General features: G+C 41.8%; 1 protein-coding gene across 8 annotated transcripts in view; it reads left to right on the plus strand.

The window, feature by feature from the left end:
* DENND2B (DENN domain containing 2B) overlaps positions 1–27,850 on the plus strand; it is a 181,545-nt gene that overhangs the window by 55,686 nt on the left and 98,009 nt on the right. For all 8 annotated transcript variants that reach the window (XM_080404649.1, XM_080404646.1, XM_080404652.1 and 5 more), the window contains one exon: positions 23,618–23,722. In XM_080404649.1, coding sequence (XP_080260775.1) covers positions 23,643–23,722 — 80 coding nt within the window. In that variant the 5' untranslated portion in view covers positions 23,618–23,642. The remainder of the gene's footprint in view (positions 1–23,617; positions 23,723–27,850) is intronic.

Here is a 27,850-nt window from a genome sequence, read left to right on the forward strand (position 1 = left end):
GACAAAGAGGAAATACCGAAATAATACTGGAATAAAATGCTAGCAGGAGCTTTGATATTTCTCCATAAATGAACTGAAGAAAAGAGGGACAAGAATCAGAAGACAAGCAAACAGAAATTTAGACTGAAAACAATGTTGTCACAAGAACTAGGGACTATCTGAAGTGGAAGAGGAAGCTAAGATTACTGCACTTGGCAGTTCCTTTGGGTCCTTTATTTTCTATGTAGAAGGGTTAATTATACCCTTCCCCTTTCAACTGATGATTATGATTTTAAATTTTGCTTGTTTTAAGCTTTAGTTCAGCTCCTCTTAATCTTCACGGGTAAACAGGTGTGCAGGCAGCGAAGTGGGAAAAGATGTTGCAAGTCTTACTGAAGGTTTGACATTTGTTATTCAATTGAGACAAATTAGGAGAACAAACATGCTTGTGAAATGTTCTGAAGAACAGAGGGCAGGAATCTGTGTCAAATCCATTTGTTAAGTGGTGTTTTAAAATATTTTATTGCCAAAGGATTAGCTGAAATAGCTATTTGTTCATACATTTATTTTTGTTTCTTAATGGAAGTACCAACTATTTTTTTTAATGCTTTTCTGTCCATAAGCCATAACTTAACTATTTTCCAACAGAATTTAAATCACAGCTTATTCTGAAACTAGTTCTTGAGGGCTCCAAGAGGAGTGTGACTTTTTTCTTGCTTATAGTGCCTAAAGAAAACTTTAGTTTTCACACTGCCCAAACACTAACAAACCCCAAACCCTGTGTTTCGCCCATGTTCTAAGGGATTGCTGGGGACTATGGTGAGAAAACAGTGGGAAACAACTGAGACTAAAGGTGCTGATGAGCTGTCAAAGAGGTCTATACAGAAAGTAGGAGCTTGTTTTAGATTCAATCAGTGTAAAATTGTCATGTCCTATGGACTCTAAACCTGATGAACAGCCTGTCTGCTGTGTTTGTACAAAGCAAGCATGCTGGTGTTTCTACAGCCATGACTATCTTCATTCATAGCATATCCTTAGGAAGTTGCTGTCTCACCTCCCCTGCCTCCTCATGTCTTTGTGGAACCTTTCAGCTCCCGGCAGCCCTGAACGAGGGCGTATGATAAAACACCACCTGTCGGCTAAGAAAAAGACTCAAATTGCTTGGCTGGTCTGAACAGGGCCTTTGGATCTCTTTGTTCGACGTCAGCATTTCTTTTCCCCTCCCCAGTTCTTGGGGTTGTTTAGAACTCACTGGTGGTATTTAGGTATATATATATGTATATATAAAGTAAGTCTTAGAAATAAGGTTCAGACTAAAATATAGTGGCCCTTGCCTTAAGTCCAGATGCCTGAACTCCCCTTGATGCCTAGTGGAAGCAAGAGGGGCCCTTAATCATTCAGGCAAAACTTTGTTGATTTCAGGGGAAAAAAAAGTACTTCAGGATTCAGTGTGTTGGCACAGAGATTGTTTTGTAAGAATGTTGATGTTAAATAGACAGGTGTTGAAACAGTGCACCTTTCCTATTTGCAAACTACTGTTGTTCACAGAAAAATCTAATATAAAAGCTGCTTCTAATTTTGAGTTTACTGAGCAAGCAGACTAAAGTGCTTGATTTTTGAGTATGCTAATTCCACTGAGCTTTTGGGCTGACAGCTTTATCAGCCAGGACAATTCTGTAAATTAAAAATCAAGTAGTTCCCAGCTATCTGGGTATGGTGTTTTTCTATAATCCTGGTAATGTCCTTTCCCCATCTTCATGTCTCTGTAGCCGTTGATTTCTGAAACATGAACCTGTAATCTTAAACTCAATAACTGATGACAGAAGCAAGGTGCCTTCTGTACAGCCCATTTATAGACAAGAGTATTTCTGATTTAGTCTTTGTTTCTCCTTAGATGGTTGATTTTCCAGGTGACTGGACGAGTCAGGCAGTAGTAATAACAGAAGATGGAGGTTTTGCAGTATGTAGTGCTAGAAAAAATAACAGTCAAAAGTTGATAATCTTAGTGGGTTTATGTGAAACAAGTAAAGCCCTTGACTAAATTAAACTGGGTAAACGCTTCTTACCTTGGTTTGCCCTTGACCTTACCACTGAATTGTTCAGACAGATTACAGCATTAAATCTTCTGTGATCAGTAATGATCCATTGGCATCAAAGCAATCTTGTTGTCTAACAGCACAGTGAACAATGGGGCTTGGCTGGAGCAGGGCAGCTTTGAAAGAAAAGACTTAGCTGGCAAATAACTTTTATTTCTTCCATGAGAAAAATAAAAGGTTCTATTGAAAAAGTTGTACTTCTCCTTAGCATGGGTAATGCACTGTGCTGATGGTGGTTTTAAAGATTTCTGTAATATATTTAAAGAGACTACTAAGGTGTTCCCTTGTGGAGTTTTGGCTCTCTATTTTCTGTTTTCATTGGGCATTCACTTGTGGAGTTACTCTGAAAAGATGCTGTATTGAATGACATATACTTGAAGCCTCCTTCTTGTTTCTTGTAAGAAGTGTGATTCCTTGTAGATACCCAAAAGCCTCATTCTGGGAGGCAGGAGTGAAAAATATCTTTTGAGAAACATGAAGCTCAGCAGATGCTCACTTGAAGGTTGCTATGCATGTATACCCTAGGCTGACTGCCTAGCTTAATACTTCAGCATCGAATGAATTGCCTGCTTAAAGCAGATAACATCCAGTTTATATCAGCTGTGTTTGAGGGTGATTCACCTTCTCTAAAGTGTCTAAATGATTCACACAGTTGTATGCTATTGGCTTGCAATGGTAGGTCAGCTCCTGAGTACACAAACCATTGATGGGCATGGGAATAAGAATTCTGCTAAGTGTTTCTGAGAATTGTGTGAAGGTAGTGTCTGGTAGTTGTCTGGAGCAGTGGTGTCTGCTGGAAGTTTGTTTTCTTTCAGCAGGAGAAGAACAGATGCTATGCACCAAATCAAATGAACGGGGAGGAGATAAAAGCAGGACAGGTTGGCACAAGTAGAAGCCTGGCTCTACTTCACCTGTAGGCAGGTACATGCCCATATGTGTTCTTTTGATGCCAAGCTGCTGTACGTACTTCTGGGATGTTCAACCCATGCTGTAGTTCCTGCACGGAAGGTCCATTTGGTGCTTTGCAAAACTGCCTTTGAATAGTGCCACATGGAGACTGTACTGTTTGTGTCAGCAAGTCAAAGACTTGCAAGGAGTGTGTGTTTCCTTTCGGGGAGCATCTCTAAGTTGGCACAGGTATAGTGTACCTCTCACATAGCACTGAAAATAAATGTTCTAGCACTTGTATGGCACCATCAAGTACACAAAATGCAGAAGAAACTACTCTCTTCCCCAAAAAATTATGTGAAGGGGAAGGACTGATTAATCTCAGCAGAGTAAAACAGAAAATGCTGGATACATCATTGCGCATTAAAGCTTCTTTAGTTATAGATCTGTGTTGTACTATCATGTAAGAGCGTGGCCATAGTTAGCATCTGAAAGAACTCACTGTCAACAGTCTGTTCAGTTTCAGCTATGGTATTCATAAGATTCATTCCTCCCTCCAGCAGTTTCCGCAAATTGAAAGACTTTATTTCAGTTTATAAACGCTATTTCCCCATTGTTCATGCCCACAGCTATTTTCCATGCCCAAATATCCATCCCCCCAAGAAAAGAAATTCCGACCCTATAAAAGGAGCCATGTGGAGTGATCTTTTGAGGAGAAAGTCCAAAATGGCACAATATTAGATTTGCCATCTGCAAAGTTTCAACAGCTGGTATTTCTCTGTTGTCTATCTGTGGCTGGGGGGGGATATTGGGCAGAGAGCAGAATGAGTGGGGAGTGGTTGCATTACCGAACGGCTCTCGTTTTTTTGTGTTGTGGCTCCAGTTTTCTCATTAAAACTGGAAGGCCAAAATTTGCTTCTGTGAGAACTGAATGGAGCGATTGCTCGACGTTTTGGTGGTACAGCTACAGTATGAGGTAAATTTGTCACTCACAGAAACTCAAACTGTGGAGTTTTTAATGGGAAGACTGGTCAGCAGAGATAATACCTTGAAACTGTGCCATAAAATTAAACTGCAGTTTTGAAAAAAGCCCTCAAAGTTCAAACCATCTTCACACATGTATTTTCTTTAGAGTTCCATCTGGAGCATAGCTGCTGTGAAGATTCCGCTAAAGTGAATTTCATGTTTTTCACATTCTTAGACTTCCTAGGATCAGAAAAAGGTTCCTTAGCACAGTTCTTGCATCTAAAACATAGGGTAAAGAAAACCTTTTGTATATGTATATGTTGTATATGAATTTCCCACTGTGCATTCTTTCTTCAGGTTAAACAGGAAAGGATTTGTGTGGGGAAAATGAGGCAGGAGTTCAGATTATCACAGATATTAGACACACACCAGAAAAGAAATGCAGTTTTTCCATCAGGATTCTGCAGGAATTAGTGCTCTGTAGGAACCTGTGAATCCTGGTGCATTTATAAAGCCTACAAGTTTCAAGGTAAATTATCAGTTAAAATACCTCAGCCCCAAATCATCAGATGAGTAGATAATCACAACAGATATTTGAAATGTATTCATTATCTCATAAATCATTACTTTTGGAGTCACAAATGGCATTTACTTTATTCTAGCAGGATGAAATCTGCTGTTAGTCAGCTTTTGTCCACTGTGTGCTGGGCACATTGGGTACTATAAGCAAGAAGTCACTGCCCCAGCATCACAAAAAGTTTCACAAGTATTTATCTACCTTTTGGGGGACTAGGGCTGAGTTTTGAATGAACTGTGGCCAAGTTTGTGGTATCAACTGGAAACCATGTGGAATTTGGTAACGCAGACTTCATGCCAGACAAAACTGATTTATTTTTGTCTTGAATGTTTAGATTTGTTCGTTAATCAAACACAGGAAAAAGTATATTCACGTGATGCTGAAACTGAAGAGTTTTCATGTAATAGATTTTATAAGCCTCAAAGTCTGTATTTGTTTTATGATGATGGAATTTTTAGTAGGAAAGCATTACTTGTTCTCTCTGTGTATACTTTATTCTAGCTAATCGACTTACTTGAAGGCAAGTTTATTTTGTCAGGTTTATTTACAAATTATGTGTGCAGTATTGTGCATATATAATTATGCATAACTACACCTATGTTTTTGTAATAACTTATCTGTTGATGCACATTTTCAGTTCTCTGCTTACTGGTATTGGGAAGGTCAGTCTGTATACAAGTGCACTGAAGGAGGAACAGTGAAGGAGTAGGAGACAGGAGAGAGGTCTGGGATACAATTCCATTTCTAATGTCATCCTCTGAACACTAGCAAAGCAGTGTCTGAAACTAAAACAGAGTTTAGCTGACAACTGCATAAGCATAAACTCTATGAAAGCAGAGTAGAATTCAGGTTTGCCCTTTTGCTAGGTGAACTATATATTATGATTGTTCATAACAAAATCTTTTCTGACATTTCTGTTTGATGAGTTGTGTTCGGAGTAGACAGGTGTAATTCTGAAGGTCAGGTTGATGCAGAGTTACTTTTCTGTAGTAAGAAGACATTAAAAGAGACAATAAAAATATTCTTGTATAGGGAACAGATCCAAATTAGACCTCTGCTTTGTTCAGCTTAAATCCATTAAAAAAAAAAAAATAAAAAAAGAGAAGATGAATGCCAGCTTCAGTGCCAGGGTGTACAACACTACCATTTGAAGGTTTGCTCGAATACGGAGCCCCATGAGAAGGGGAAAGTCTGAGTCAAGCTTTGCTGTAGGCTCATTCACTTTTGGAGTGAGAGAGCACATGTGTTCAGATAATAGATTTTACACCCTGGCCTTGTCTTGAAGAAGGTATTTCCATATGGGTGCTATACCAAATTTACCCTACTGTGTGTGGAATGCTCTCTGCTTGGCAAGAGGCCAAAACATTCCCTGCAAGGGAGAAGGGGCTGCAACTGTATCTGATCTGAGTGTTAATCTGTGTCCCTCAGGCTTATCCTATGGCCATTTCTGTGTTGCAAGGGCAATGCTGGATATGCCTTTTCAATGAGATCATTGCGAAGTAAAATTGCTATTAAATTATATTTTACTCACAGTTTTGAAGTGAGTTAAAGTGGGAACACCAGTGCTGAAACTTTGGGTAGAATATTGCTGCTGGAGTGACACTCCAAATGGTGTCTGGAAAAAATTAATAATTTCATGCAAATACTTCAAGTTCATATTACAGGTTTTAATATTGTTAAACATAAGCAATAGCGCATTACAGCATTGCAGCCAGTCTGAAAACAAGAAAGGGGACCCTATTCGTGAGCGCACTGGCTACTTGTTCTTCCTGGGCACATCCAGCTGAATGGAAGGGCATGGGATCATGCTTTCTTCTTGACATGTTTTTGAGGCTGCGTACTCTCGTGCCCTCTCTGGCATTACAGCTGTTAAAGCTTGCGATGTGAGCAAAGAAGTGGGATTTGGGAAGTCTGAACTACCCATGCATGATGCAGTGCAGGAGCTGCACGAGGCTGTATCATGGGGTCTTGGTGCAGGGCTCGGGGGCAGCAGTGCTTGTCTGACTGCTCCTGTGGGTCTCGGTCCTCTCCAAAGAAAGAATGAAACGGTTAAGTCTGTAATGCTGCTCTGCATCAGGTTTACTCCTGCTCTGCAGGCTGTGAAGAAAGATTGTTCCCTCAGCAGAACTCACCAGTACAGTGGGTCTATTCAAGCCTGCATCTGGGAAGATAGTTAGTGCCTTCATTTATGAAATTCCTATCATAGACGTGTAAGTTCTTTGGAACAGAGGCTGGTCTCTTGAGAGGTCTCTAACATGTCATGTACACAGCAGTACGTAAATCATTTTCATAAAAGGAAAGAGGAGAAGCTCTTTCAAATCATCAAATACCATCTCACAGCCTGGAAAGGTTTAAAAGATATTTGATATCATTCATGGTTTGTTTGTAGGTTTGTTTTTGTTTTGCCTTTGTCTAAAACCCCTTCGCTCCCTTCTGCTACTGTGAATGCAGCATACAAGGGAACAGAGCTAGCGTGTCTGTGACTGCTGCCTGGCCTCCTTGCTCTGCTGGGAACGGCTGCTACTCTAGGAAGCCTCAAAAGAAACCCTCTGTTGGCAGGAGCCACAGTCCATAGTGGTTAGGTGGCTGCAGTCGGCTCTGATGGGTTAGTGGGTAGGTGTTTCACTACCTCCTACTACCGGGAATGTTAAAAACAGGTTTAACTGTTTCCAGTTGTTTGACTGTCTAGTGGTTGGAGGCCTGATGAAAGGAGATTTATAACACTTATGCTTGTGGTAGCTTTTCAAAACTTTCCTTTCATGCGGATGACAAAGGTCAGTGCTGTGGGAGCTGATCTCTTTTCTGGAGAAAAGCACCTCTTCTGATGACTGTGTACACTTGTGACTGAGCAGTAGCTGGGAAGATGCTTTCTACAAATTCACAAACCAGCTTGTAGTAGTAAGGGAAGAAAGCTTATTTACACAGTAGTTATAAAGCCAGTAAATATAACTGAGGGCCATGGTGCCATTTCCTTTGCAGTAGATCCAGTTCTTCATCATTTTAGCTTATAAAAATACCCTTTTAGCTTATAAAAATGGCTCCTTTTCTATTGGTCTTATTGGTGTTTTCCATATCTGTGAAGGGCAACTCTTGAAATTCCTTATGTGTCTTCTAATGGCTTTTCAGTGTTGATTCACACTTTTTTGTTTTAGTGTGGAAGAGTGAAATTCCAGCAAGGCTGACTTAGTGAAAACTGAATTAGTGTTGATGGCTGGAGAGAAATGTAACTTGATCTTCCGTCTCCAGTGCTTGAATCAGGAACTGAAATAATTTTTCTAAGACCCTGGTCAAGTTGCCAGAAAATGGAGCTGTGCTTCTGCCAGATGGTCACCGCAGAAGTGCCAGACATTCCTCCCCTCTTTGAGCTTGTGAGTGTGTGTGTTTGGGAAGGAAAATACACACAGGCAGCAGGGGACCAGAATGCTTTTCTTGCTGAGATACTTGCTGAGTGTGCAGTGCTGTGCTGCAGGCAGCACCCATTGGGGTATGAGCTTGTGATGGCTGGCGAGGGGTACATGCATAAGGACTCAAGCACAGGAGTTTTTTCCCTGATTTTTCTCTGTTGAGCAGTGGCATTAGTCACTCTGTGACAGAGCTTGACAGAGAATATGAAGTAAAGCCACTGGAAACGGGACTGGAGGGCACATCACACCGTAAGAGGAGCTAGTTCAGTTCCTGAAATTGTGGCTCACTGGAAGAGGTGATGTTGTCTGCCAACTACTAAGCCCAGCTGCACTGGTTAATGATTCGTGCTTCTAATTGAAACCATTGTGCACTACTATAGCCCTGCCTTGTGGGAGCTGCTGGTGCAATAAATCTTGATTTTTCCATATTAGAAAGCTGTGTTCTTTGGGGATTTTAAAAAGTCTTGGGCTTTTTTGCCCCCCCCTCTTCTGTTGCTATAGCTACTATAATTTTTGTTAACAAAGGCAATAAGAAGTAGTTTAGTTTGTTATTGTGATTCTGCTATAGCTGCCAATATTTAATCCATCCTTTCTCCTTTCCCCTCCTTTCCCTCCCCAGCCCCAAGTTGATTCTCTAAAGAAACTGCAGGAGTCTGGGAACTGCTATCTCTTGCAATCACTACGGTGCTGTATGTGCATGGGGGATGAGGCTTCTGCCCATGAATAAGGGCCTCAAAAACTTAAGTTTGGATTTGAGTTTGCACTTGAGTATTGAATTATCAGCTTCCCAGAGTCTGACCAATTCCCACACTCATGGAATTGCACCCACTTTGCAGGATGGCAGGAGTTTCTGCCTCTTTCAGTGAAGTCTCACATCAGGTTACCACAGCATCACAGATCGATTTTTCTTGAATTATCTTTGGGAAAATTCAAGTTTATTTCATGATGAAAGTTTTAGCCATGGAATGAGAACATCCCTGAGCATGAGGAAATATGGGCAGCTTTCTCTGGGGGACTCAGAGTGCATTCCTAGCGTGGACGAGAAGGGGAATGCATTTCTGTTCCCTCACTACTTAGTGCCTTTTTTTCCTTCTACAAATCTCTTCTCAACTTCCTTGTTTCCCACCTGTGTTTTTCTGACACAGTATATTAGCTATCCCTCATCTCATCCTTGTTCTACCAGTCTTCAACTCTTCTGATATTTGTCTGGTCCTCACCCCTCCTCTGTTTCTTCTTTAGTGCGCTTCCTCTCTTTCAGCGGCATGGCTAGGGGGGAGGTTGCGGCTCACACATTTTTGCTGGCACCAGACTTCTCTGCTGTGTTTCCTTTCTGTCTGTTCAGTCATCTGAGGTGGGATACGGGGCACAGGCAGTCAGGGCATGGACTGCACCCTCTCAGCCAGCCTGCTCACACCCTGCTGTGGTTTATTGTCCTGGGAGCACAGGGGGCTTGGTTTTATTTGTTTTGGCTTAGAATGTGTAGAGTTTGAAAGAAAGGGAAGCAGTAGCCAAGAGGTTCATAAACATGAAGGGAATCTGTATCAGAAAAGCACTGTGCACAAAACAGGTGCTCAGTACCCCAGGAGATGCCAGTTTGCAGGAAGGCAGCCACGGCAGACAGGAGACAGTGGTTTTGGTGACCACAGAAGCTGGTAAGGAATGGCTTGTCTCTGTTACTGATGTGTTTAACCATTTCTGATAGCTGCATGTTTGGGCCTCTCCATTTTTTTCTGGAGAACTTGAACTTGCTGTAGAACATGTCCTCGCTGCTTGTGTGTGAGCTAAGTCACAAAGTTATTCCTGGTTCATTGGTAGAGCAGTGATGTTTGGAGAGATCAAACCGTAGATCTCTGGAGCAGGAAAAATAGGAGCAGCACTGGGAAAATGGGCCACTCAACCAGGTGCCAGAATATGGGTGGCGGGGTTTATTCTCTGGTACTGAATTTGTTGATCTCACCTCTAAGTGTTTTTTCTGAGACTACAAAAGAAATCCATGTCAGAGCTCAAATACAGCTCAGAGCTCCTACATCCTGCAGACATGGCTTTAAGTGCAAGAACATAATTTCTAAATGTAAACAGATAACTCTCCTGAATGGTTCTTGCACAAATCCCTAATACAAACAATGGACTTGCTTGCCATCCCATTTGCTGCTGCTAATGCCTGTGTCCAGGGTCACTTCTGGATGTGCTTTGGATTCAAGGGAATTAAGATCATCTCTGTGCCTTTCTACAGTTTCCCTGGGTAACTGCCAAGAGCAAAAGAGGCAGACCCAAGGTTGTTCTCATTTCTTTGTAAAAGCCAAGACAATTTTGGCTAATATTTTCTACTTGCATCCTTGAGGTCTCCAGCCAGTTCCTCATCCTCCCAGGATGCTTTTATATCATCATATTGAGACAGTCCATCCAAATTAATAGTTGCTTCACGAGAAGTGTTAGCATTGGCAGCTTAGATATCGTGGACAGGACCTACTTCTTGGAGATACTGACTCAGAACATTAACACAATTACTAGGACATTGTGATCTAAACAGGAGATTCACAGTAACACTGCATATCACTTCCTGACCTTACTGAGGCACCGTATCAAAGATTTTCCACTGCTGCTTGAAATTTAAAACACTTTGTGACAATGTCAGATAGCCTTCTGCTTATGCCGATGAATTTAGTTTTCTTTTACTGCATGGTATTAGAGGGAAGTCACAAGGCAGCATCAGTAGTTGCCATCAGTTACTTCTGCTGAAGAACTCTGTTTTTCAATCCTCCTGACACTTGTGAAGCATCCATTCCACATCCTTCTTCAGATGCTCCTTGCCACCTTCTTCTGAAGTTAGTTTTCCTGGTGACATCTGCATTGGCAAGAATTGGTTATTCTCAGACTGTCCTTTGCTGAATGCTCCTTACAGCCTTTTCTGGGAGCAAACCACTGTCTGGATCTCTATACAAATTTGGTCCTTAAATGTTGTCAGATTTTCTTCTGCTCCTGTTAGCCATCTTGCCTGTTCCCTTCTGCTTAGCATCAGGGAAAGGCAATTATGCTTTTTAATTAAAGGCTTTAGCTTTATTGCTCTGACTAGAACAATGCAACCACTTTATTTCTCTCTGTTTACAGCCAGGACCAGTATACTGAAGGTCACCTCATCTCCTAGCAGAGCGTGCCTGAACCTGACTACTTAACGTGGCAAATGACTTACCCTGCCTCACTGGATTTGGGACTAATGTTTTCATCAATCCTTGTTTTATTTCTCATTTTGCTGCTTTATTTGCTTTTCCGCTAAGACACCACTCCCACCCTGCCCCCGCCCATTTATCTTCCCTTTTTCAGACCATTTTCTTTTTGCTGCTGACTCTGTCAGGGGAGGAAAGCCAGGATCAGCTACAAATCTTTGACCTTCTTCCCTCCCTGCCATCACCAGCCATTTGTCTGTGTGGGAGTTGGAAGCAAAGTATCTCCCTGGCCATCCTGGCCTTTGGTTGGTGTCTTTCCTCCTCTCTGCTCTCAGGAAGCATTTTGCAGGAGAAGCCCAAGGCAAACATGCTAAAAGAAATCTCATGGTATTCTGAAAATAGTGCCACCAGCTGCAGTGGCCAAGCCGGCCACTTAAACCCTTTCAATCTCTTGTGTTTTTCTCAGTGATGCTGTTTCCCACACTGTCACAAGCAGTCAGTTGCAAAATGAAAGGCCATTTCAAGGGTTTTCAAGCTTTGTGAGTGTCAACTTCACTGCTGTCTCTCAGGGTATGGAAGAAGCAGCTCAGGGGTCTGTTTTTACAGGCAGTGGGGAGCAAGGTGATTCGTGAGTGCTGCAATGGATGGCTACAAACCCTTCAGAAGGGATAGGCAAGGAGGGAGAGGTGGTGGGGTAGTCCTGTATGTTAGGGAGTATTTTGACTTTTTAGAGCTGAATGATGGTGACAATAGGTTTGACTGTTTATGGGTAAGGAACAGGAGGAGAGCCAACAAGGTGGGTATCCCGGTGGGAGTCTGTTATAGACCACCCAACCAGGATGAAGAGGCAGGTGTAACATTCTACAAGCAGCAGGAAGGAGTCTCGATATCGCTAGCCCTTGTTCTCTTGGGGGACTTCAACTTACCAGATGTCCACTGGAAATACAGCACAGCAGAGAGGAAACGGCCTAGGAGGCTCCTGGGGTGTGTGGAAGAGAACTGCCTGATAGAGCTGGTCAGTCAGACAACCAGGGGAGGTGACCTGCCGGATTTGCTGTTTACAAGCAGGGAAGGACTGGTGGGTGATGTGGTGGTCGGAGGACATCTTGGGCATAGCAATCACAAGACGATCATTTTCAGTTCTCGGAGAAGTAAGGAGAGGGGTCAGCAGAACTGCAACCTTGGACTTCCAGAGGGCTGACTTTGCCTGCTTCAGTAGCCTAGTTGACAGAGTCCCTTGGGAGACAGTCCTGAAGGGCAAAGGAGTCCAGGAAGGCTGGACACTCTTCAAGAAGGAAGTCTTAAAGGTGCAGAAGCAGACTGACCCCATGTGCTGAAAGATGAGCTGGTGGGGAAGAAGACTGGCCTGGCTGAGCAGAGAGCTTTGGCCGGAACTCAAGGGAAAAAGGAGAGTTTACCACCTTTGGTAAAAGGGGCAGGCAACTCTGGAGGACTATATAGGTGTTGCGTGGTTATGCAGAGAGAAGAATAGAGAGGTGAAAGCCCAGCTAGAACTCAGGCTGCCCACTGCCATAAAAGATAACAAAAAATGTTTCTACAACTGTATTAGAGACAAAAGGAGGGTGAGAGTGTTGGCGGTGCTTGAGGACAGGAAGGCTCTGCAGAGGGATCTGGGCAGGCTGGACCTATGGGCCAAGGCCAATTGTATGAAGTTCAACGTGGAGAAGTACCAGGTCCTGCATTTAGGTCACAAGTGCTCACAACGCCACAGGCTTGGGGCAGAATGGCTGGAAAGCTGCCTGGAGGAAAAGGACCTCCTCCAGACCTGGGGGTGCTGGTTGATGGCCGGCTGACCATGAGCCAGCAGTGTGCCCAGGTGGCCAAGAAGGCCAACAGCATCCTGGCTTGTGTCTGAAACAGCCAGCGGGACAAGGGGAGCGATTGTCCCCCTGTACTTGGCACTGATGAGGCTGCACCTCAAATGCTGTGTTTGGGTTTGGAGCCCTCACTTCAGGAGGGATGTAGAGGTGCTGGAGCAACAAAGCTGGTGAAGGGTCTGGAGCACAAATCTCATGAAGAGCAGCTGAGGGAACTGGGGGTGTTTAGTCTGGAGAGGAGGAGACTCAGGGGGGACCTTATTGCTCCCTGAAAGAAGGTTGTAAGCTTGTGAGGGTCGGTCTCTTCTCTCAGATAACAAGCAACAGGACAAGAGGGAACAGCCTCAAGCTATGGCAGGGGAGGTTTAGATTGGATATTAGGAAAAACTTCTTCACTGTAAGGGTGGTCAAGCACTGGAACAGGCTGCTCAGGATGGTGGTGGAATCACCATCCCTGGAGGTATTTAAAAAAATGCAGAGGTGCGGTGCTTAGGGGCATGGGTTAGTGGTGGGCTTGGCAGTCCTGTGTTAATGGTTGGACTTAGTGATCTCAAAGGTCTTTTCCAACCGAAATGATTCTATGATTTATAGCTCACTGCCTGCTCTGAGATAATTTACTGGTTTTATTCTTACTTCTTAGCATGCCCTTATACAAGGTAATTTGGAAAGTGTGTTACCCATCCTAAACATAAACTCTCCATGCAGATGTTCTTGGTACATGTGGAGTATTTAGGATGTCGTAGATTCTTTTCTATGTACAGACAAGTTCTGACTTGTTTCTGCTTTATAGAGTACAAATTGAGAAACGAAAATTAAGGTAATTTGTCTACACTGGAAAGTTAATGCAGGTTTAAAGTACAATATAATAGAGATCTTGTTAAGCCAGCCTCCGTATGGGTGAGTGTACTTCAGACATTCCTGGGTAGCACAGCTTGCTTCTAGGAAAGGTGTCCATACACAGAAAGTAGTCAGGAAATAGCTCAGCTAGCATTGTTCAAGCCATTTACCCAGTGAGTCATAAGAAATGTATGGTAAAATGAAGACTGAATCCCTCTCTCAAGTCTCTGTGCAGCTGCATCAAGATTCCCCTTCCACCCATCATCTATTATTAAAACCTTGTACGAGGCATGTAACTGCTATTAATTTTGCTCTGAGTGGGAGCCACGTGTGTCTGGCAGGAAGGAAGGGAGGTGTGCTAACAATGCTGGGGACAGCAGCTTGCGCTGTTATAGTTGTGACCTGTGTTTTGCCTCGCATGGTGCTCTAATGAATCAAAATGTACAGTAGTTACAAAGTTAGGATGCTTCTCAGCTGTCTGGCAGACATTGTCGGTCAGCCTTGGGGTGAGGAAGGTTCAGTCATCAGTGTCAGCTCAACTGAGAAGTTCCTTTTAAGACAGTGAGGCTTTCAACCTGGTTTGTTTGGTTTGTTCACTGTGTGTCTCCCCTGAAGCCTGCGCTCCCAGGCAGGCTGTACTAAGTGGTGAGCTGTGCTTCGAATTGCATCGTGATGTTTTTAGGGACTGGTGACACCCTGTGGGGCGTACCGAAGGACAGTCTTATTTTCTCATTTCTCATATTCTTTATGATGCCAACAACATTAATGAAAAAGAATATTTATTTCTTAAAGGTAATCTACTCTCATCCCTTAGCAAAATTATAAACTGGTTTTTTTGTGTCACAAGAAACAATTCATTTTTGTGCAAATAATGATGACGTTGCAATTAAAGGACTCTAGCTTCATTGAGGAATAAGTAACAGGAGCAGGGGAGTTCCTGAGATTTGAATGGGTGTTTTCACGCCGATAGCCTGATGTTTAAGGGAAAGAACAAAGGAAGAATAATACTGAAGAGCTGTGATGTATTTTGGGCGAAATTTGTAAATAGGGTGTTTTCATAGCAATCTCTGGTCATCATGGGAATGTTTGTGTTGCAAATCCAAACCATATATGCCTCTGATTATTTTGTACTAAGCCTTTATTGCAAAACACGATTACTGAGGGCTTTCAACAAATCAGTGTTCATTAAGTTTATTATAGAGCTTGTTAAGAGGACTTGCCAGATTGTGACTGACGCTCAAATACAGCAGAAGGAAACCAGAAGTCACTTTTCTGTAGTAAAGCCTGATCCAAATCTAAGATGCACACGTATTTTGCTTGCTGAAGCTACATTGAAAGTGATGTGGATGCTTTGCATCTAAACTCAAATTTTAATATATGACATCTAAGAGTTTCTGTTACAGCAAATACATGAGTTTCTGCTGCATTCGTGTCAGAGAGAAGATGTCTTGATGAATGTTTCAATGCTTTTTGTCTCTTTTTATTCTCTAAAAATTAAAAGCACAAATAGATTGCATGTTTGCAAGGCCAAAAGTGTCTTTCATACTCTGTAGGAACATAAACATTTAGAGTGCTGTCCACAAAGAGGAAAGTCTCTGTCTCAAAGAGAAAGCATGCAAATTTAGTTTTAAGTAGCACATATTTTGAAGCCATTTTAAGGTATGTTTTCCTACAGTCCAGAAGAACTCAAGTGAAGGGCTGAAAATCAGCTTCACCAAAAGAAAAAAACACCCCACCACCTCAAATGGTTGGTTTCCAGGTGAATGAGTTCCCTGAACCAGGTATCTGTATGAGTGATGGGGTGAGAATGTGTGGCTAGCATAGGCATCAGAAAATAAGACTGTAGCATTTCAGATTGACATCAGTTTTAAGGGCAGTATGATGGTGTGTTTTGTGACTGCCACCAAAATGTACACTTAAGTTTCCTCTGAGCTTATAATGGTATCAGCTAATTGTACTATTAAATATTGTAAACTCTTTCTACCCTGGTGTGTCAAATCGATAGTTAAGCTTGAACTAGTCAATGTATTTTTTTAAAATACAAACCTTTTCTTCAACCTACACAGGGAAATACTAACTTCTGATGCAATAGCAGCCTTTTTTTTTTTTTTTTTTTTTTTTAATATGTCCTTGGGCTGGTTTTGGCTGGGCTAGAGTTTTTCTTCATAGTAGCTAGTACTGGGGCTATGTTTTGCATTTGCGCTGCGAACAGTGTCGATAAGACAGTTGCTTTCCTTACTGCTGAGCAGCGCTCACACAGCGCCGAGGCCTTTTCTACTCCTCACCCCATCCTACCAGCAAGGAGGCTGGGGGTGCACAAGGAGTTGGGAGGGGATGCAGCCAGGACAGCTGGCCCCAACTGACCCAAGGGATGTTCCATACCATACGATGTCATGTTCAGCATATAAAGCTTAGGAAAGAAGAAGGAATGGGGGGACACTTGGAGCGATGGCATTTGTCTTCCCAAGTAACCATTACGTGTGACGGAGCCCTGCTTTCCTGGAGGTGGCTGAACACCTGCCTGCCCGTGGGAACTAGTGAAGGAATTCCTTGTTTTGCTTTGCTTTTGTGCGCAGTTTTTGCTTTACCCTTATTAAGTTGTCTTTATCTCAACCCATGAGTTTTTCTCACATTTACTCTTCTGATTCTCTCCCCCCTTCTGCCAGCAGGGGAGTGAGCAAGCGGCTGTGTGGGGCTTAGTCGCTGGCTGGGGCTAAACCATGACACTCCTCCTTGCTTCCCTCGTGGGCCGTTGCTTTTCAAGAAACCTTCAGTTTATTCTAGTTCGATTTGTCAATAAATACAAACTTGTTATATTCAGTGAGAGCTCTTTAAGCTCTCATTTAGCAGAAATGAGTTGGTAGAAACCACAGTGAAGTTGCTTCCCTGCTGGTACAACAACAGCTGTAATTTATCTAAATTGTAAGGAGGCTACTAGCTAGGTGAAAAGTAGCTATTGATGACTGTACTAGACGTGGCACAACTCAATATGTCTTTCCTGTGCTGAAAGGAAGAAAGATTCGGTCTAAACGCTGGATTCAGTCCAGCTTCTTCAGCTGAAATACAATTCCAGTGATCTAAGAGAGCAAAGCACAAACAAAACCTTATTGGTCCTTTTTAATACTGAAGCAAGCAAGATAAAGCAAACATCCTAAGCGCCAGAGAGTTCCTGTAATGATATTCAGAAGTTTTTCAAATACAGCCTGCTTTCCGTAGTCTGAGAAGCATGGTTGCTCTAGTAGTGGTAAAAATTCCTTCATAAAAGACAAACGAATCTGCACAGTAGCACTGCTCTCTGATTTTCACAATGTTTTCCTTCCATTTCAAAGCTGGGATTTCCCTAGCAGCGCTGAAAGTAGTAGAAGAGCTTAGTGCTAAATTCTTACATTTGGATACAAGTTTTGGACTGCAATGTATTTCAGGTGAGGTCTGTTCTCTCCACCAGGTATTGTCCATTTTCAATTCAAGGGGAAAAAAAAACAGCTTGAGGGAAGATAATGAGTAATGAAGTAATAAGAAGGTAAAGAAGAGTAAGGGGGGACGGAATGAGGAATGCATGAAATAGGCAAGTGCATGAATATCAGAAGAACAGAAAGGAGTTTAGGGGTAGGAATAATAAGGTAGAGGAGGAAAAAAGGGTGAGAAGTGAGTGGAGAGCTGATCTTGCCCTAGGCAGCATGCCTGCTTTTCAGCTGCCTGGTTCTGCAGCTGCCCAGGTCTGCCAACCTATGCTGAGGGAGATAACTTCTTTCCCTTCCAGTAAGTGCTGGAGCATCAGTTTTCTAATAGGATCGGTTTCAGTTTAGTGGGGACCTAACTGCTGAGAAGGTGGGTTAGCATTGCAATGACAGCTGAGTCCACCACCACTGTTGGTTATACTAGTGAGTTTGTGGTGGAAGTAAACTTGTTGCCTAGCTGTGAACACCTAGCAGAGAGACTGTTTGTTGACTTGACTGGAAGCAGATTGCCTATGGATTGTAGACAGGGAAACTTTGGGTAAGGCTGTGGAGTTAAGATCAGTGAAAATCTGTGCCTTTTGCAGTGTCGTAAAGATAACTAGTTTGACAAACTCTCTTCCTTTGGCTCTTTTATCCACAAATGTTGCCATTTGTTCTCATTCAGGGACTTGGATATACATAGCTGTGCAAATGGCTTGATCTTGTGTTCTCACTTAGAGTGCTGTGGCTCAGGCATGTACACATTGCTGATAGCACAACGTCTGTTACTCCAGTCTTTAGGACTAGCCTTGAAGGCAGCTAATTCTTGTGTTTTGCAAGAAGCCTGTTGATGTGATCATAGTTAGGCTGTCTGCTGTGAGGACTAAACTTGGGGTGAGATAGTTGACTTAATACTTTCTGAATATCTCCCAGCCAAGTCCTTACTGAACAGGTCATTTAGCTCTTTATGATAATTTGTACAGTATTGCAAGACTAAACTTACAGTGGCCCAGCTTAGAGAACAGGTATACCTGATAAAAGCACATAGTTCTTATAAAAATGTTCTTTGGAGTCTCTACAGAAGCCTTCTCAAGGCAGAAATCTGTAGATTTTATTGGACTTTCCAGTTCATCAGAGCTGACGTTGTTCTGGGAGGACATAATTATCTGTTTTACTGGAAGGGAATAGGCAAATTGCCACAAAGCTAAGCTGTGACTCTTAAACAGAAGTTTGACTATGCCACACCTCTTGAAATGTGGGCAAGATTTCCTTAAAGCTCTCAGAAAAGCATATTAATGTTTTAAACTAACTTTTTAATGCCTACAGACATTCTGCTGAAGCTACTCTTAGGAGGAAAATAAGTAGACCAAATTGATTGTTATTAATAATACATCTCTGAGAGTTTGTCTTTATTACAAGGTACTTTTTCAACAGCAGGAGTTTGTCTTAGTAGCCTCTTCTCTGTAATGCCTTCCTGTTATGTCTCCAGGTCTCTGTTCTGTGGGGCAGACCAAAGCGGTAATATTTTCCCATATTTTCTAGATTCTAGATCAGTGGAATTTCAAGAGGAAAATCAACTGTGCTTAAAAGACTTCAGAACATACGCAGATCTCAAGAATCCAAATCATACCTTAGAATTTTTATTAATTGCGGTACAGATTGGTTTGGTCTAGGACAGTTAGGGCAGTCTTTGCAACATGTGAGACAGCAAAGACTTCACATAATGAACTGTCATGGACAAACCTCTCTCAAAAGTCATAGCAGAAGTTCGGAGCAATCTTATGAACACACTTGATGTCCTTGCTAGACATACACTTTTTCTGTGAAGAATTTGCACCCGTGTTAGTGATAGTTAGTGATAGACCCCAGAAGAGGGGTCGGGAGCCTACACTCAAAGGCTCCCTTCTCATTAGAAACCCTGCAATATTCTTTGCCACCTTCCGAACTTCATCTGCTCTGTGCTGCAGCCTGGGTCCCAGTGAGTACCTGACTCAGAGGGCTGGAGCCATGTACGTGTGGTCTTCTCCTTGTGCAAGATCAGTGTTCGTTAGTAAGCAGCAGTATAGGGATTCTTCTTCATTAAGGTGCCAGATAAACAGTGCTAGTATTCCTGATGTTCAGAAAACTGGCTTTGAAGCATCGCAACATACTCTTAAGGACTTTTTATTGGAACTGTATATTTAATAGAAAATGTGCTTAAGAAATGAGTACAGAAAATGTAGCGCAGTGGACCTGTTTTAAGACTAAGTAGGGAAAAGGACCATGTGGATAGGAAGAGATATTGAGCACAGTATTAAAACCAATAAAAAACCCCAACAAACAAAACCCACCATACATATCTGTTGAACTGAAGAAATCTCAGTTGAAAAGTCCTCTTCAGCTCCCTTCATATTTACAGAATGGAAGGTGTCATTATTCAAATTATGAAAATGTTTTTTTTAAAACATCTGTTGATCTGTAAAACTTCTGAGCCTAGACATGAATAACTGGGCTCAATGTTATTCAACTTTTACAAAGGGGAGGAGCGAACCTGTTCTTGCAGTGTGGTAACTGATGGGTACATTGAGTGTAAGAAAAGCAGGTTTCCTTGAGGCAGTAGGAGGCTCTTGGATAGTACAAATAAAGCACTCTTGATTGCTGTGGCTTTTCAGGTGCTTGTTCCAAGCCTAGCTCCAGCCCTGAACCACTTGGGAATGGGAGTGGGCTGAGGAACAACTTGCACTGTAGTAGGGACTGAGAGCGGTTGCTTCCAAAGTGTTGGGATGCTTTAGGAAATTAAGAATAATTTTAAATTGCAGTGGGTAAAAGCATAGGATTTACACCTCCCTTGCTAACACCTGTTAAAGGAATTAAAGATTTGGTGACACTGTAAGGTTTGCTAGCATGAAGTGTGATGCTTTTCAGTGCCCCATCTGTCCATAAAAAAGCTCCAGGCCACACTTTCATTTTGGAAGTGGAAGGAAACCTTTAAGAGGGGGAGGGACATGGTCCATAAGGAATATTCTGTCATCAGGGCTTCTTGTGATGACAAAAATCTGTTGAGAAATATCTGCACTGCAGCAGCCATTTTAAGTCAGGATGATGAACCTTGCCTGGTACTAGTAGCAGCTCCTATGTTGCCATCACACCTTTTTTATATTTGTCTGTCATTTTTACTCTTTGATACTTTTGATCCAATGGTTTGTCGAGGTTTTAGACAAAATGGATGTAATAATGAAGAAGGTCCAGATTCACCATCTGGGCTCATTAAATTACTGATTTGAGAGTTGTCCTAGTGAAATTAGTGAGACCGTGCCTGGAGTACAGCACAAATCATGGCTAAGTAAGGGTTTCAGAGTAATTATTTACATTTCCAAACAAAACAGCATTCTGTGTTTTTAGGCAAAGTGTAGTTAGATGGTTAACTAGGCAATGCAGAATCTGTGATGACTATTTTTGGATTTGTTTGTAACAGTATGTCACAATACTTAGAGATTTTGGTTTTCATTGCTTTGTGAGGAATAATTTGCAAATACTGTGATGGAGAATGCTCTCATACAAGCCCGGGGATGTGATTCTTACCATACAATGATTCATATAGACTTACAGGGCTGTCAGACTTGTTTGAAGGCTCTGAAGTAACTTGCTACATGACCATAAAATTTAGTTTAGTTTTTTTTCCTCTGTCTCTGTTTTTGGGATTTTTTTTTAATTTTATTTTTTTATTAAGCTCTTGCTTCCAGGCACCTCTGTAAATTGTTGATTAACTATTTTTCTGCCATATTCAAGTTATTTGGATTTTCTTTGCATATGCTGGGGTGATACAAGCATCACAGAATTGCAGAATGGTCAGGGTTGGAAGGGACCTCTAGTCCTTCTAGGAGATCATCTAGTCCAGGGGTCCTCAAACTAAGGTCCACGGGCTGGATATGGCCCCCCAGGGTCCTCAATCCAGCCCCCGGTATTTACAGACCCCCCCCCCCGCCCCCCCCTGCCGGGGGTTGGGGGGGAAACCAAGCAGCCTGCCACTTCATCCCCGCACCGGCCCGCTGTTTAAAAAGTTTGAGGACCCCTGATCTAGTCCAACACCTTGCTAAAGCAGCTTCACCTAGAGCAGATTCAGCTGCAGTAAAATACTCATGCAAAAAAAGCAGTAAAGAAAAATTGCATAGAAAAGTCAGTTGATATCACCTGCATGGTGAAGAGGCACACTTATGTCACTAAAATTGAAATATCTTGCCAAATTGTCTTTTAGAACTCAGTTTTTCTTTTGCTGAAAACAAACCAGTTTGGCTTATTTGACATTTAGGGTAGCTTTGAAATGGGAGGTTTAAATAATCACTTAAAATATAGACCACAATGATTTTTATCAAGCTTTGATGTACACATATGCGTAGTTTTTTCCATTGGATTTTGGATGTGAGAAAAGTGGACTCTTAGAAAACAGCCACATAAAAGAATACTATCTTTTTTTTAGTTTTATGTGTCAGGATGGTATCCCATCTTTTTAGTGGTCCCTTTATCTTATTTTGCTCTTGAACAGAAGAGCAAATCTTGGAGAACGCATGTAACGTATGCTAATTGTTGTTATTGACCTTATGCCACATTTATATCTTTTTCTCACCTTAATTGCTAATAACTGATTCAGACAGATATAGCAATAAAAATATTTAACTGGTGAGTGGAAAACATTAAAAAGCTGCTGGCTTCCTGTGGAATGTGCAGTCCTAGACAGCTTGGCCAGCATCAGCAGGTTTCCTTTCTTGTTCCAAGCAAGCCCTTTTCCCATTGGAACAGGCAGTTCTGTAACAGCCCTGTTGTCTTGATAATGGAACACTAATAGTAACAAGACACTGGAGGAAATTATGGAACTTCAATCTATAGAAAAAACACACAAGAACATTGGAGAAGGACAAGTAGACCGGGAGTCTGTGGTTGGCATGGTTGACTCTGCCTCTGGAGCTGCAATCTGCAGGAGATTTTCTGACCTTATTTGTGGCAGAATTGTTTGGAATAAAGTGGTTTAGAGAATGTCCTCATCACCGCGATGGGTCTGTTAGTACAAGGATTTTTTGTGTCATCAGTACCCAGCTTGCTTTTCAGCATCACATTACAGTTGGCTTCTCAAGCAGTCTGGACTTACTGTGGGTTTGAGTAAATAAGAAGTTTTGTAATACTCCTTATTTTTGTGTTAGCTATGCCATTAATGGTTGTAAAAATTGGTGGTTCTGGTCAGACCCTGGGTGGCTGTGCTGCAAACCATGGTAGATATTTTAGCCTATAAACTAAGGAGCATCTCAGAAACTACCCCAAAATGCATGCCAGCAGAGCCACAGGATCCTTAATAAATAACTGCTGTAGCATCAGGTGGAGTAAGTACTGTTCCATTTCATTCACAAGTGACTCTGCTGGCATTTTAGAAATCTTATCATGACATGAAAATACATGTATCCCTCGTTTTGCAAATTATTTCTCAAGTGATTACAATGACAGAGGAAACTGCTACTAAGAGCTGCACTCTATACCACAGAAACATGGGATATAGTCAACAGAAGGGAATGATTTTAGAGGTTACTGCTTCTGCATCCTTGGGATTATGTCCTGGCCTATATCCATATCATCATATCCTCCCTTCAGCTGCAGCACAACATTCCTATTAAGATAACAGGATGAAGGCAAAATAAATCGTGATGCTGAGCTGTTTCTTTGACAGTACGCAGCAATGTTTTGGCCCATCTTTTGGCCATTTAACTGGATATACAGGGCTTTTACCATGGCTGAAATTAAATTTACAAATTTTGCATTGTTACCAAATTACTAGGAAATAACTAGGAATTAGTAATGATTCTTTATATTACCTGAGGTCTTAGAAGTATCCTAAGACAGTTTTGCTTAAATAATGAGGCCAGTAGAAAACCATTTGTATATTTTTTTTAATATCAAAAGCAGATTTGAAAATTGTATTTGATGTATTTGCTATTAAATATATTTCACGCTTAGAAAATATTTCCATAATAGAACTGCGCTTTAATAGTGAGAAAAGTTTATTCTTTCTTTGGAATAGCTTTTGGGTGGCCAAAATGTCCATCATAGCTACAGTGTTTGCAAGTAACACACAGTGCACTTACTGGGTTCTCATGTGTGCTGATGGATGAACTCGGTATCAAGCTCTGCTTAGTCAGACATGCCAGAACCTGAAACATACACCTAATTCCCATAAGATATCTCCCTTTATATAGCACTGGGCTCTGATAAAATTTGGCTGTGGATGTGAAAGAGCAGCAGTAGGGAAGCAGAGTTTATTTTTTCAGGATCATGACTAGACTGATTGCATTTTATAAAATGAAAAGCAGCCTGGAGTTCTGTCTTCACATGGCATAGTACTTCTAGAAGTCTTGATGGCTAATTGTCATTTGGGCTTGTTGAAGCTTAATTGACTTTTCTTCTCACAGATATCCACATTTCTAGAGAGCAGAAATGACCATGACTGCCAACAAGAATGCCAGTGTCAACAGCAGAGCTGGCGGGAGTAAAGTGCCTCAGGACACTCTGGATAGGTAAGTGGTGAACTGCAGGCTTTGTAGATTCTGAGAAAGGTTTGTCTGTGTTTGGAACAAAATCTCTGTTCAAAGGTAAGTGACCTCTATTCTGACAGAGTGAGTGCTTTGCTGGACTGAAAGTGATTTTTTTGTAGGGGTTGGAGGAACCGAGGTATGACAAAAGGTCTGCTTCTGGCATATTTCCGTTGAGCTATTTCAGCTCACCAGCAGGTTATGATGAAAGTGATGGCAAGGAAGGACCTGTGTGGAAGGCACTGTGTAGGCCTCAGGAGGTTTGGGCTAAATTTCTTTGCCATATGACTGCATATCAGCTTGTCTCCATTGCCCATCTCCAGTTTGTATTTTGTATTGGCATCCGTCACATTTTCTCTGCTGTTACCTGTCTTGACAGACAGTGGGCAGAGACTTGCCTCCTGTTGCAGGTCAGGCAGTGGGTGTGAAAGGGCTGAATGTACAGGGCTCATCTCTGTTCTTTGTTTATCTCCTTTCTACAAAGTAGATCAACTTCATCATTCATAGCTAGGGGAAAACTGTAGCCAAGGACACCACCTTAAGTCCCCAAGCCTGGCAATCCTGAGGGAATCAGTCTGTTTAGACTAGACCAGAAAACAGTGTGCTTGCAAATTTGTGCATGTTTACTTGTGGCTAAGAAACACTATCCTAATAAAGTTCCAGTCCATCAGAAGGCTGTGATGCAACTGCACGCAGTGATGCAGATGCCTGTAACTGCAGATACCTTTCACTCCTGAATTAGTGCAGTTAAATGGCAAGAAGGGTCGAGTCGGTTATTGCTCCCTTGTCCTTCAGTTTACATTGATCAAAGGCAGTGTTTTGAGGACAGGAAGTTTTCTTTGGACAGCTGTGCTTTGGAATATTGCTTTGGTGTGCAAGTAGACAACTCACCTGCAGCCAACAGTTTCACATACCTGTTTCAGAAGGAGTCTTGTTCTCAGCTACAGCCTTTACAAAGTAAAGCTGACTGATTCAGCCTATGGCTCTCACACAGGACAAGCCCATCAGCTGCTCTTGTTCTGGGGCTTACACTTGCAAAACCCTCACTTAAATCTGTAGTCCCTCTAGGGCAGCCTCAGTGTGCTTTGGGAAGGTTTAAACTACTATCGCATTAAAGTACCTTTATGAATTAACTGTTTGAACACAGGAGCAAAGCTCTAGACTTTGGATGTCAAGTTAGTGAGTGGAGCAGAAAGCCACAGAAACTGCAGGTTCTGTCTTCCAAATATATGAAGTGTCTATTGATATATTGCTCTGTCCTTGCTGTACCATTTTGTCCAGCTCTCCAGGGGATTCTTGCATGGGTATATTGTCCTATTCTATTTTGAGGGACTGTTCTGTACTATCTTACACAGTAATATTCTGATGTCTTAATTTTTCTTGTGTTTTGGCTCAAAACAAGACTCTAACCCCCTTATAAACAGCATAGAGGAGGAACATGTAAGTAACTTGCACTGACCTTACAGATTTCTGTACTGTAGTAATACCTTTATGCTAGATATTGGATATAGAAACAAGGAAGGTTCTCTTTGCCTTACGAAGTTCAACAAGTAATTCCATAGAGGGAAAAAGCAGTGGAGGTCCTGTTTGTTAGGTGCTTTGGGATAGGAGCATGGGTTGTACCAATGTCAATGAAATGCTCCAATCACTTTGGCCAGGTCAGGTGGCATCTGTTCTGGCCACACCTGATGGAGGGAGGGTACCACACCTGATAAGCTGTACAAGGGTTACTCCTAGCTGACAGCACTACAGTATGTGCATAGAAAGGGTATATTGGGAGAATTTTGCTGTTTCAAATACATAGTAAAGACTGTGATTCAGGTGAGATTCACAGAATTACTGTTTGATTTTGTCCACTTGAAAATGAAGGGTCAGAGGCAAAAAGTTCCTGTGTTGGCAGCTGTCAGGTAGAATAACTGGTGCGGATGGAGAAGTTCAGACAGAGAATTTGAGAAGGGTTGGCTTTGATCTTAGCAGGGAGCTATAGTTCAACTTCAAAGTGGTGTTGAATACTGGCTTGGTTTGGCTTACCTACCATTGTATTCTGAAGTTTTCCAAGCACAAACAATGGAAAAGGGAAAATATAAATTAAATCCTGAGATTTTTCAGGATGGAAGCAATGGAAGAGATTTTTTTTGAACAGTTGATTTCTCTTCTGTTTTTTTTTAAAGGAAAGCCTCGTTTTAATGGCACATCTCTGTTTTCCTTTTAAATAAACATTTAAATGTTGGATTTGTTCTCAGTTTCAGTTGTCCTTCCCTATTTTGTGCACATATGGCTGCCTCTGCATTGCCTCTGTATCTAATAACTTATTTCTCTCTTTCAGCTCTCTGCCATACCTTCCCACTTATCTACACATATTATTGAATCACAGTAATCTCAGGAAATTCCCAGGCAATTTTCTTGAGTTGGATGAAACCGCCTCATCCTGATTAGCAAGGGATAGGTTGGCTTACAAAGTAGCAGTGAATTAATAACCCAGAGCCTTAGGTGGAACCCCTACCCTAGTCCTGTCTCTGCTAGTGACCTCCTTTGTGGCATTGTCACACTCTTCCCATGTCTAAATCTTTCTTTAGGCTGATTTGCATTTCTTCCTCCTGGTACTTTTCTCCTTTCACATTCTCCTTTCACTTCTTAAATTGTGCAGTTGACTAAAGATATAGATAACCAGCATCCATTCTAGTGTCTTTTATTAAGGATATGTTAAGGCTGTGTTAAAGCTCAGCAGAAATGGACTCTATATTCTTGTACACTTCCCAATTTGTCAGTTTGTGCATTTGGCATCTCTTAGTACAAAACAGGAAAAATATAGGGGGTGGGGGCAGAATGGCTAGAGGAATTTCTAGAGACATTTTCAAGTTGTTTATCATCCTTCCATCAGTGTAGACAGATTGGTGCTGGGAACTTGGGTCTAGGCTTCAGTGAACTTGGGTCTAGGCTTCAGTGAACTTGGGTCTAGGCTTCAGTGAACTTGGGTCTAGGCTTCAGTGAACTTGGGTCTAGGCTTCAGTGAACTTGGGTCTAGGCTTCAGTGAACTTGGGTCTAGGCTTCAGTGAACTTGGGTCTAGGCTTCAGTGAACTTGGGTCTAGGCTTCAGTGAACTTGGGTCTAGGCTTCAGTGAACTTGGGTCTAGGCTTCACTTCAGTGAACTCTGGACCTACTCTTTTGTTCTAAAATCTTTTCCATTCTCAATAGCTTAGAAAGTACTGTCAGGTACTAAGTTATTGGATAATAACTGTCAAATAAACTGTCTTTCCTTATCATCACCATCTGTTTTGATTAGAATTTGTCAGGAAAAGATTTTGTAATTACAAGTATAGACCTGAAGCTAAGGAAAATCTTTGAGTTGCACTTGTGTGACAAGTGAGGAGATGAATAGGTTGTCATGCACCAGTTCTTCATCCATTATTTTGCCTTATGTAATCTTCTTCATCTGTCTGTGTGAAATCCTGTAAGAGGATGTTATTTGAGTCAACCATGAGGATTCTTTGTTTTAGTCAGACTGTAAATCAGTGGAGTAAGTGCTGGCATAATAAAATTTTAAGACTACAGGATTTATTGCAAGCATGTTAAAAAGTCACTTAAACTGAACAGTCATTGTCTTTGTTTAGTATGGGATTTGACTGGAGATTTGGAAATCTGCACTTTCTCTATAATTTGTAGGAGTAGAGTTTCAGTAAGTACTGATACTGGCATAACACAGGTATATTAGTCTCGCGGTGGCTAAGACATCTTTTTAGTGTTATTTCTTGTCAGTCCTAGTTTTGGTGGGGTTTATTTTTGCAAGACTGTTCAGTTGGACTTGATCTTAAAGGTCTTTTCCAACCTAAGTTATTCTATGATTCTAAGACGAAAGGTGTGTTTCAGTGATAGTGTCACTACCTGGTTCAACCTTTTGTGATTTCTCATGGGTCAATAAAAAAGATCAGTAAAGTCTATAGAAGTCTCTCTAATTACTTTGGTTATGAATCAGACCCGTGTAGATCATAGATGTAAATTTTAATAATAAAAATCTTCAGTGGAAAGGAAGTGCCTACAAGTAAGCATATATACCACTGCATGCTTTGAAAGCATCAAGATTCTTGCAGTAACTAAGACTCCCTTGGTCCTC

The sequence above is a fragment of the Falco punctatus genome, assembly GCF_963210335.1.
Source record: "Falco punctatus genome assembly, chromosome: 10".
Taxonomy (NCBI): domain Eukaryota; kingdom Metazoa; phylum Chordata; class Aves; order Falconiformes; family Falconidae; genus Falco; species Falco punctatus.